Source organism: Anarrhichthys ocellatus, unplaced genomic scaffold (genome assembly GCF_004355925.1).
Source record: "Anarrhichthys ocellatus isolate YVR2014 unplaced genomic scaffold, GSC_Weel_1.0 scaffold23, whole genome shotgun sequence".
Classification (NCBI taxonomy): Eukaryota; Metazoa; Chordata; class Actinopteri; order Perciformes; family Anarhichadidae; genus Anarrhichthys; species Anarrhichthys ocellatus.
In genome coordinates, this window is record NW_022280053.1 from 1,491,432 (window position 1) to 1,503,661 (window position 12,230).

The following is a 12,230-nucleotide window of genomic DNA, read 5'->3' on the forward strand; positions in this document are numbered from 1 at the left end:
GGGGTCACATGGGTCTGATCAACATCTTGTTGTGATGTTGCTCAAACAATGCCATGAGAAGGTAAAGCTTTACAGATTGGGGGAGGCTCTGATTGACTACTAATGACTTGATCAGCAAAGCAGTTGTACATTTGATGTGATATTATGGGAAATAAACAAGTAAGTTCAGCAGGTAGAAGTTAAAACTGGGAGTAGGTTTTTTTAATGGAAGTTTACATTTTGAGTTAAAGAAATTAAATATAGAATTTTTTTTTTTGCAATGCCTGAAAAATTAGGTTTGTTCGTATACTGATACCTGTGTCGAAAATGCCTACAATACATCGTAAAAAGCTGAATGGTATTGGAGAGTATGCGAGTCCAAGATCACGTTATCGGCTCATCTATGCTACACAGGAACAACGCGTGTCATTCGCTACCTGATCGGTACATTTGTGGTTAAACACTCTTGTGCAACCTGTTTCTTCCCTGATGTATCTAGCTAGCTTTTCTATACTGTACTTAAATGTTTTAGGATTACTCTAACTCTTGCCACGCTTTAGTTCTTTCACTATTTGTAAGATGGGCTGGGTAATGATGACCCAGCATCGAAAATTGTTGTGCCTTCTATTGTTGGTCATCAAATCAAAGTGATTTTAATGAAAATACCAAAAAGTAAAGCTCACAATGTTCATCAAAGACACGAGGAAGCTCTTGAAGACATCACTTGTGCTCATTACCTTGTGACTCCTAATGCAATCATCTCGCCTTGCACATTGTGTACTATAGTAAGACAACGCTAACCTTTCAGACAGAACACAGTCCTGAGGTTATCTTTTGACACAGCAGTGATAACACACTCTGAGTCATTGCATAACCAGTGGCTTTTGAACTAAACTGTGTTGCAGCAATTGTAAGATCGCTCAAGGGGAAGGAAATGGCCTTGGTTGGTACTTTTCATGGCCAAACCACTCAGCATTTCCTCTGGTTCATTTCATTATCAGTCTCTAAGTAAGTACATTTTCCTAATGACCATATAATGACATTTAGGCTGACTTGCTTGCTACCAGATTCAATTCAACATGGCTGCACTCAGGTTAAAAAAATTGAAGCCTGCCCTGTTATCCCGACAATCATTGTACCAAGAAACCACTAGCGTAGCTAATTCAGGTGCTAAAGGTCAGGGAGCTGTTAGACAGGGACGTGGTCACGTTATCACAGTGGAAGACTAATTCCACGGCAGGGACAGGGGAAGTGAGTGACTCAACGGCCTGAGTGACAACATTACTCCTTAGTCAAACAGACAGCAGCAATGGTAGTCTCCCACCGATGTTAGGCCTTTACACAGTATGGAACCTGAGCTCAAGCAATTGGGAATGAGACAACTAAGCCTTTGTTGTCATGAGATCCTACCTGATTAATGTTAGAGTAAAAGTATATACTGTATGTATGCGAGAGTACGTCTATGTAGACTCTGCACAACCACCGCTGATAAACTGAGAGTTTCAGGAAATGCAAGTACGATGTTAGCAGGGACTTGAGTTCTATGTGTGCTTTTCACAGTGCAGAGGTCTGTTCTGGCCCACCATAGTTTACTGTGTTGCATTCAAGTCGTCAACTCCCAATATCCAGGCCTCTGTGTGTCCGACAGCGACTGCCTGTGAAACACGACTCTATCCTTCATGAATCACAGCACTCTTTCATGCCAGAGGTGGCTGGTGCTTAAAATGTACATCTGAAACATCCCATTCACTCCCCGTGCAAGTTCTGACCCCGATTCAGTCGCTTTGTCACAGTCAACGGGTCCAGATAACCTTTGAGCAGACAGAACGGCACACTGGTGCAACATGACACCATGGCCATTAGATAGCACGCCAGCGGGAACAGTTATTACAAGAGCAGCGAGGTCTGCTGCGATAACCGACAGGGCTGCCGTCAGCAGATCGAGGCCAAGTGAGGCTGCACGGCGGATGAGCCTGATAAGTATTCAGCAACCCAACTCTAAATCAGGGAAAAACTTCAAGTTAATCACTTGAACAGTAATCCATCCTCAACATCTAGGTTTAACCACAACAACAAAAATACCCCAGCTACAAAGTGGACACTGACATTGGAGACGTACATTTCAACCCCAACAGGTATCAGTTGACCCAATCAGTGTGTGTGTGTGTGGTATAAAATAACATGTTTTCCTTCAGTGGTAAGGTCACTGGGCCATACCTATAGAGCCAATATCCTGAAATAACCAACCGTATAGTGACCTATAGAGAGTTTCTGCAGCTGTATTAAAGTTGTTTCCAGCAGTGGAAAGTAACTAAGTACATTTAGTCAAGTGTTGTCCTTTTTGAGGTAATTGTACTTTACTTAAGTAGCTCCAATTTATGCTACTTTATACGTCTACATCCCGGGGGGAAATATTGTTTAATTAACTGCTATACACTTTGACTTTATATATAAAAACAGGATGCGGTTATTGATAAGAGACCATTAAAAGTCAGTTATATTGCTGATTAGACCTCATGTTAGAACTGTGTGAAGCACTGGTGGGATTTAAATCATTTACTAATAAGAACAATAAAGAATAAAGAAAAGATATGCTTTATTGTGTTTCATAACAATAATCTGTGTACTGCATACAATAAAAAACACCTTTCAGGACACTGAAGACTTAATTTAACAATCTTTAACTTGTATTTACACTTTAGTATTGTTACTTTTACTTGAGTAAAGGATCTGAGTAACGTTACTTGGTTGTTTAATTTAAGATAAACTACTACTACTACTACCACTACTACTACTACTACTACTACTACTACTACCTGTAGCCTAGCTAACAATTCAACTTCTCATTCATACACTTAAAAAAAAAAAAAAAAACTATTTAAAACCTTCATAAAGATTGCAGGGCTAACTCTAAATGGTGCTGTAACGTTAGCCAAACAATGATAGCCTTCTTGTGTTGTGATGTGTTCACACAAGTCTAACTTAGCCAGTAATGTTCAGGCATTTGACTGGAGGGGATACAAGTTAACGGTAATTCCATTTCCTGTAAGAATGTCCGTTATCTGAGGCTAGCATGGGAACAAGCCCCGACTTGGTTCACGTTGAACGTTAGCATTCTTCTTTTCAGCTGCCAAGGTGTCAAGGGGGCTAATGTTAGCATTCGTGTGAGATACAGGTTTTTAAAATGTCAGACACATTGGTGGACTAGAAGCTCCCTGACGTTGCCCTCATGTTACCACAACACTTCGCTACAGTAACACCGGTATCGTCGCTATCTGAATGTTTGATACAATAAACCTCTGCTAGGCAGGCAGCCAGCTAGCAGGCTAACGCTGGCTAGCTGTCAGACACACGGCGCCGCAGAGCGACATTTATTATGCAAACAAAACTCACCGCATGTTTTCTACGTTTCTTCCGCCGCTCTTCAGTATGCACAGAGGGATCGCCACCAGCGCCAGCACCATCATCCAGCCGACGTAAAAGCACTTTTTGAAATAGAAAACGAACGTGCTGCTGCCCCACATCAGGAGCGGGAGCAGCAGCAGCAGTATCATCCATAGCACATCCATAGCGATCCACCCGGAAAAAGTCCCACTGCCAGCTGTAGAACACACGCGGTTTGGAGGGGGGCGAAAAAGCCGCTAAAACACTGGTCGGGCTACGGTGCAAGAAGGAAAGGGAAGCACCGCGAACCTGGCGAACATTACACAGTCTGAACTAGTCCTTTAGGGCACCCAGGCGATGGCAATGTTTGTCTCCGGCTGCCCCCAAATCAACATGTATCGTTGTTGCTAAATGGCATCATGAGGTGGAGTCAAATCGTCATTGGTTGTGTTTTTTTTTCTTCCATTTCCGGTTGCTGGACCACTATGGGTCTGATGTCACAAGCTGCATGTTTATTTCATATCAATTAAATTAGTAATAGCTGTTCAAGCATTCGGTGATTATCTATCCGCAATCACAGCTCTTGCAGGTTTTTATTTCAAGTTTCGTGTGGCCAAACATTCAAATTTCACTCTGCTATACTAGGCCTATATAGATTCACTCTCTCCACAGGGTTAGACCAGTTTGACAGCCAATTAAAGCACAACACGTCTAATTGGATTCGCAGTGATAATCCAATCCTAAACTTTAATCTGACACTGTCCAGTGGCCTTGACTATGAAGTTGCAGCCCTGTCCAAGGGCTCTACTTGACATGATTTGGAAGATTAGGATCAATCAGTCATTCATCCTGATTTAATATGTGCGGTGATCCTAACCATTAGCAGACTCTAAACTTGGCATCGGTGTCCTCATTCAGAAGGGTTATTTGCAAAATACACCGAAGCAAAGGATGCTTTTCTGTGAAGTGGTAAGTAACAAGAATAGAAACCTCAGACTCAAAGCAAGCTTTCCTCATTGCTCTTGATTAATGCCTATTTAAAATCATATGAAGGTGTCTTTGTTGGTCTGTATATACAGACAGGAATATAGAAATGTGGACAATAGCCTTGTTTGCACTCATCCATGATTACAATGATGACAATGGGATAAAATATGAACACCAGCCTTTTTTGGAAGATGGTGCACCATCACTCTACTTCAAAACACATAAACACATTACATGAATACACTTTGCACAGTTTAAACATACAGTGCTTACGTAATAGAGGACAAGGGAGCTTTACAATGCTTTCTTTTAATTGCATACTCCATAATGTTTACTTGTGTCATATTTGGGACCAGAATCACTGGCTTACAGGAAAGGTTTTCACTGCAACTTACTGTCAAAAATAAGGAAGACAACTTCCCTTTTCCCTTATTGAAGATGGATGAACAACATTTTATATTTAAACTACTGCTCTGCTGCTTTGTCCAGAAACGAGGTTTCGCTGTGCCTTCGTGGACATGATAAAGTAGCATGTACTGTTTACTTACTAACTCAAGTGTTGCGACATGGTGTGATGCATTGACAAAGGAAGAAACCTGACACTAAGCGATAACAACCAGTGCTGGAGTTTTGCATGAGTGTGTTTGTGTTAGTGTTAGACATGGGTGTGTGTTTGTCTCAGTAGTTACTGTGTGTGTGGTTGTGGTATATTTGTTTGTGTCCTCCGTCTATATTCTGTACATTTTATGTGAACTTTAGAGGATTTCACAAAAGTGCATCAGTTTCAAGCAAACCGTTAATCCAGCCACCTGGTGATGCAGCAACAAAATATAGCGTGTCCACATGACTTTAGACAAATACAGCTTGCCATTTCCCCTTTCTCTTACTATCGAAACCACAAATGTAATCAGCTGTCACGTTGTTTCACTTCTGCTTATTAAGATCAAAGCTACAACAAGCAAAAACAGAAAGCTTGGCAAAGTGGGGAAAAAAAGATATTCAGAGAAAGTTTCCTGAGGAAATGAAGTCTAAATGTAGTGGAATGGATCCACGATCAGGGGAAGGATCCAGATCTTGTAGAATTTAGGAGTTCGGGGTCACAGCCAGGCTCTCTGGACTCAAACTCCTCCATCTGGAGATTGTGAAAACCTGACAGAGGATTCAGAAACTATTGAGAAGCCTTGAGAAGAGTGACCAAGAGAAACAGAGGTCCAGTTCTGAACATGGTTTGTTGTGATTGGACGTCTGAGCAGGCCATGAATTGTTCAAGCTAAACATCCTGTTGAAACACAAGAGGGTTCACAAATGTTCACGGTATCAGAGAGCTTGGGCCATAGGATGATGTTGAATTTGGAGTTGCTCTATCAGACCTGTGCACTTGGATTAATAAAGAGGCCGAGCTGCCAGCGGATCATCATCTGGTGATGTGTTGGATCAGAGGAAAAAGCGGTGATTCATGATCTCATCGGTTAAACCGAAAGCAGGTGGTAAAAGCCGTTGATGTGAGGTAAAGCATATCACTCTCCCTTTAAAGAGGAGCCAGGAATACCTCAGATTCAAGTCACTGCTCCACCTACAAAGAGACCGTTTTTTCTGCATTTAATAAAGGACGTACTGTAATAATGGTTATTGCTTAAGATTTCAAAAGACTTGATTTCAGTGTTTTGTGATGCAGAGTGGTGCCTGACACCGACAGTGAAAGCCCTTGTGCCCCCCCTGCTGGTGAAACTACGTTTTTTATTTCAAATTATGTAATCTTAAAGGCACAATCCGTGATTTCATAAACAAAAAAGTTGCCCTATTACCTTAAAAGGTTCTCTGTACGATGTTCAGAGCATTGATTGGCTGTAGAGGACAAAGGAGTGAGTCTACCTGAGCAGAGAATGGAGTGGTTCGTGTGTTGTAATCCGAGTTTCTCTATGCTTTGTTTTTCACAGCCAGGTAATAGAAATGCTCTGCATATCGAGTTTTCGAGGTCGTTTAATACGTGATTCAGTGGAATCAGACACGTGCTATGGTGTCGGCCTTGCTGTAGCAGAGACTTAGAACTAAATGGATCACAGTAAACATGATCTCTATAACTATCTTAAACTTTTTATCAAGTTGTTATTAGATGGTAATGCAGTTGAAAGCACAGACTAGTTTGAATTTAAGTCTGCTCTGCATCACTGTAGTTATGGAACAAAACTTAAAGATGTTCATCCAGACAGATTAAGTCAATAGGACATGTTAAGTTTCTCTGCAATGTGATCCTGTGTGGAAACAAATGGCTGCCTGGAAAAATGTTTAAAAAAAAAAAAAATCTCAAATTATTTGGTCCACATTGGAAAGTGGAAAGTTAAAGGTGATTCATCGTAAATGAGCTGAAAGATACTAAACGTGGACAGGCTAAATGATCCTTCAGGGCATGTTTGAGTCCAGTCTGATATGTCATTTTGGAAATGGGTTGGGCCTCCTGACTAATTATGAAAGATCGACTTAAATTACATTTATTCTATTTGGTTGCTGTACAACATTGCTGGGCATAACATCTTATAGTCCCTAATAATGGATACTAGTGTGTTTTTAGCCACTGCCATTTGTATATGCTACCAACAGAGCTCAGGAATCTGTTATCTTCTCTAATTGTAATTGATTAGTTTTCAAAGCAGACATTTTCCGGTGTAGGAAAAGCACAGGCATAACTAATAAAAAGTGTGTCAGTAAGGGATGTAACATTCCAGGGCCCTGAAACCAGCACACTGGAAAAATAAAAAGTTTGCTGTGAGAACAGTCAATTGCAGATGTGTCAACATTTACTTATGATAAGATAGTCTCTGGGCATTATGATCTGAATATCTTTTTGTTTGGCAAGCCTTCACTGAAAGGCCTCTCTCTACCTTCCTGTGGTTCTCTCATCAGCTCTTTGTGCCCCCTGTGGTATAATATTTAACCACTAGATGGTAGCGTTACTGTAACAATATGGCCATTGGATTGACTTCTACTAAAGTTAATGCTGATGATTCACATGATTAATCACAGTGACCATGAAAATGATGGATATACTTGTCTTGCCGCAAAACAACTGTTTTGACTCCACTTAATGATAAATTGGATTGTTAAATGTCTCTCATGTAGTCTAATACAGTTATTTACATATCTATTTCGTTTTAAGTATTTTATTGTATGATAATTTTCCTATATTTACCAGGTAATAGTCACTTTTTCAAGGGAGACCACATCCAACAGGGAAGCATAAAACAATATGTTACAATAATAAATCCAAACAACAGAAACAGACTAAGGCAACTGTCACACACTTACACTTACAGACTCAAAATAGTCTGTAAAAATATTAAAGATGAAAGAGTGTCAACAAAATCTACATTTGCCTGTTCTTTAGACCAAATCCACTGTCCCCGAGAGCTTTAGATATAGTGTAGGAATGTATTCTGAACCTGATTCTAAATTAGCTGTCATTATAAAGTCAGGGAAGTGTAAAAACACAAGATATAAAGTTACAGTTGTTGCTAAATTAGTTGCAACCTTGGGATAAATGATGAACTAGTTTTCCATATAATCCCCCTTTCATGTGGCAGTCGTCCACTAGCTGAATGGCAGGTTTTTAGCTGTCTTTTTTTTTGATTGTTGGTGCGTGAACGTTTCTTAACTCTGCACCTTCAACGCAACATCCTGTGTGCAAAGTGGAAGCGTTGCGGCTGCTGTGTTGAGTAAATCCAGGGGTGTTGTCTCACTTCATGCATGATATAGCTTTAGACACAAAGACACAAAGACAAAAAGAGAAAGTAGGTAGTTGGTATTAAGCCCTGTGGGGTTTGTCAATGAAACATCTGCCGAGGGTGGTGACCTTTTTGAACCCCCACCAGCCCACGTCCCCCCCATAGCCTCCCCTCAGCATTCTCATCGGTCCGAGCCCACAAGGAATAGAGAGTGAGCACCGATATTTGTAAAGGGCTTTATTGGACAACCCTGCAGTGACAACCCCCCCCCCTCCACACACCAACCTCTCTCTCTTTTTTCCCTCTCGTCTGTGAGCGCGCAAAAGCAGCTGTCATTGCCTCGGAGCGGGTGCCCGCGCGCGCTGCATATAGCGAGACTATCCTGTTTGAAGATTGTGCTGCAGCTCTTGGCCATCTTGTATCAGACAGAATGAGACGTTGATAATAATAAAAAAGAAAATAAACAATAAAAATAAGAACGAGCAGAGGAGCACTTTTTTTTTGTAACAGAAGACGGTCGGTGACGAAGCGACTACAACGTGAAGGCGAAACATCACGTCTGCCGCTGCGTGCGCTGAAAACACCTCTAACGAGTTGTGGATTATTCCGAGGACATCGTACTGAAACCATGAGCTGGGGGTCAGAGCTATGGGTGAGTGTCTCGTGCACTTGTATCGTTATAAATAGGGCCTTTTTTTCTCCTTCAAACCGAGCCTGTGCGGAAACTAACGGTTCAAAGATAACACAAACGTGCGTGTGACAATGCGCAGGGGCTCCGTGTTTGTAGCCGCTAAAAACGACTGTGCGCAGCTTTGTGGATGTTCCGCCTCTGGCTGCGACCACAGCCAGCTAATTTGTAGCGAAGCTCGAGTAGTGTTATATTTCATTGCGACATGGAACACGGTGTAGCGTTTTAGTAAGGTGTGTGTGAGTGTGTGTGAAAATCCGAGCTAACCATCCATTTTAGTTCACATTGGTGCGTTTCAAACCACGCTTTAAACACACAGGCACGCACACACTCGCATGACACTTGCTTTTTTATTTTCGGTGACGGTTTCATAAAGACGTGAAACAGCGAGCATGTAGATGGACGTGACGTGCTATGCACAGACCAGTATCACCGTCGCTAGAGGAAGTCTCTTGTCTGTCTGCACACACTGAAGCACTGCTGTTTAACTTCAGTGGTTAAAAGCAACTAACTCACCAGTAACAGTTCAATAACTGCTTGCTTTTTTTTCTTTTCTTTTCATATTTATTATCAGGTTGAGGTTATGGCAATAATCGTGCAGGCTATACATCTAAATGTTATTCACAACCTCAAATGTGGGGTTAATAAACTATAGCAAAAAAAAGGAAATGTCAGATTTGGTGAGTATTTGACCACAACATGCATTTCATTTGAGTGAGTAACCTGAATCAGAAGGTTCACCTTATATATTATGGATGTGTGATTTGGTTCATCAGGCACTCTTTGTGAGCAACAATAGAAGACAAATTAGAAGCCCACTGACCTTCCTACAATAAATTCCAGTGCAATGATGTCACTCTTTGTTTTTACTGAAATTCACTTTCAAGGATTGCTTACCATCTCACAGCCCGAATCCATCCAGACACTGGATCAGAGGTATTTCCCCACATTCAGACACACGTGTTTCGTCTGAAATCTACAGCATGGGAATAATGAAGATTACAGGACTGTGTCAAAACTATCTTTACGACTTGATAATAAGCAGCTGCCTGCAGGGTTTCCTGTTGTTTCAGCGGCTCTATTATTTTTGTTGTGGAAATGATCTGCAGTAAAACCAGTCATTCTGCTGCCTGTGTGCTGACGAACCCCCCGGCAAACGCGGCGAGTCGTTGCAGGATTCCTCGCACATTTGTTTTGAATGGTGGTATGTTTCAATTGTGTGTGTGTGTGTGTGTGTGTGTCAGAGCAAACATGCAAGAGTGTGTGTGTGCTTGCAAGTTACTACATGGAGTTTACATTTGAACCTGCAGGAAGTCATGTTATCGACTTGAACTCGCAATCTGTAGGCCACAAAATTCAGCACGACACCTGATCACAATACTGCAGCGTGGAGATGAAACGGCAGTCTGATGTCAATATTATGAGCTAGACCCCCCCTCCCCTCCGTCGCTCACCAAGCAGCAAATGGGTCTGGAGATAGTTAAGTCATGGGTGTCTTTTCCTTTCTAAGAAAAGGATGAGGGGGGTAGACACTCCCCCCTTAAATTCTCCAGTAATTTACCTGGTCCAAAGTTCACAGAGAAACCAACAGTGCTCCACATTCCTGCGTTTTCCCAGGGATGCCAGTGTATTTTTACCTCACTACCGCAACGCTTGACGGAGAAACGCTGCTGCAGGTAGTCATGCAAAGCCAACGTAGCCCGAAGACATTCTACGGGCTTTCATGTGCACCTTAAGTGTGGAAAACATTTGAGACTGAGCTTTCGCAGAGAATAATGTATTATAACCAGATGCTCTGCTTCCCCCCCCCTTAGCGGGCTGAATGGTATCCAGACACTTGTTCCTTTAATGTTAGGGCAGCAGACAGAGAGCAGCGATACTCTGCATGGTGGCTGTTGCCACCGGAAGATTCACGCAGCTGATTTTCTTGTTGTACCAAACCAGATCAAAACATACCGTAACACCAGCGCTGTTGCTGTGGCAGCACCCGCACTTCTATTCAGAGCGAGGGAAGGATGTTGTTGGGAAAGTACCTTGTAGTTATTTGTGGGGTTTTTAACTAACATCTTCAACTTTCACTGTCAATTATTCTGCAGATCATGTGCTCGCCAAATAGATTTGGTCTATGAAATGTAAAATAATAGTGAAAAAAAGTCCAAGATGACACATTTAAAGTCTTGTTTTGTGCAGCGAATAGTCAAAAACCCCACAGAAAATCTGTTTATATTGATATAAAACAGATACAAGCAGCAAGTCCTCACATTTTAGGAAATCAGTAAATGTTTGGCTTTATTTTTGTGAGACAAATGACCGAAAGGATTCATTTTCTGCCAATTGATGTATGTGTTTTGTATGACAGCTAAATCCTAAAATACCCGCCATTTAAATTCATTTTCACTGATTAAGATCACTGTCTGCGAGTTTTAGTGAGCCGGAAAATCAGATGTTTCAACATGACAGACGAAGGCCACATGCGTTCTGTCGTGCTCATCCTGTTGCTCCTCGCTGTGAACAGGAAAGCAAATGATATTTCAGGAAGTGAAGTCACAGTCGACCGGGGTTTCTCAACCGCTCACCAGCGCGGCTGCTTTGGTTGAGGTAGTGCAAGCAGGCCTCGCAGTGATAAATGCCATCACTGGTTCATGAAGGGAGGAGCATGGGATTGAATCTTTGTTTAAAACAGAGACGTGCTGGGAAGGTTTGGGCTGTTGTTTAGACATTTGTGCGTCGGCGTGAGTAAAGCAACACAGTCCAACATGCTGAATGCCTTTGGTGCAACATCATAGCACTGATTACAGTCTTCCACTTAAAGACACACTCTGAGAATGTGTGCTGCCATGAAAGTTATGACTATCGCTGTCCTGTCTTTGAAACATTACCAACAGGGTACAAGCAGAAGTTATGCAATAAGCATCAGGAGACTCTTGGGCATTAAACCTCGCTGTATGTGAACGAGTTGTGCTGCAGGCTACTGAAATGTATTAGAAGACGGTAAAAGTTTTGGTCAACTTTTTTGAAAAATGCCAGCTGTGTTCTTTTGTGTGCAAGCGGAGAGCGACACGAATGGATCATCATCACATGCATGCACATTTAGGACCCCAAACTGCTTCTGTACGAAACGCAACCGAGGAAGAAGGAAGTCAAATGTGGTGAAACATGTGACTTGTTTCTCAGCGGAACAGGGGTGAGAAAAAAAAAGGAATCATAAACGACAATTTTTCTAACTAACAATAGAGGCATGGCACTTTAAATAACCGTTCTGAATCAAGTTAGTTAGTGCTTGTGTTGTAGAGAGTTCCAAGAAGGGGAGACCGCGATATCTCAGAAGTATTTCCTCTCGGGGGCTCGGGCGTCAGAGCCAGAGCAGGCACTCTGGGTAGCAGAGGTGCCAGTAACAAGGCCAGAGTTGTTATGTCAAGGGACATCAAACACACACACACACACACACACACACACACACACACACACACACA

General features: G+C 42.0%; 2 protein-coding genes across 2 annotated transcripts in view; one reads left to right on the top strand and one right to left on the bottom strand.

Annotated features, from left to right (window-relative positions):
- The window catches only part of agpat2 (1-acylglycerol-3-phosphate O-acyltransferase 2 (lysophosphatidic acid acyltransferase, beta)), a 14,454-nt gene extending 10,642 nt beyond the window's left edge, over nt 1-3,812 (bottom strand). The window contains exon 1 of the mRNA XM_031860046.1: nt 3,373-3,812. Within this exon, the coding sequence (XP_031715906.1) occupies nt 3,373-3,548 (176 nt within the window). The 5' untranslated portion in view covers nt 3,549-3,812. The remainder of the gene's footprint in view (nt 1-3,372) is intronic.
- Nucleotides 3,813-8,383: 4,571 nt separating this feature from the next.
- fnbp1b (formin binding protein 1b) overlaps nt 8,384-12,230 on the top strand; it is a 50,109-nt gene continuing 46,262 nt past the window's right edge. The window contains exon 1 of the transcript XR_004213158.1: nt 8,384-8,721. The gene's annotated coding sequence lies outside the window, so the exon portion shown is untranslated. The remainder of the gene's footprint in view (nt 8,722-12,230) is intronic.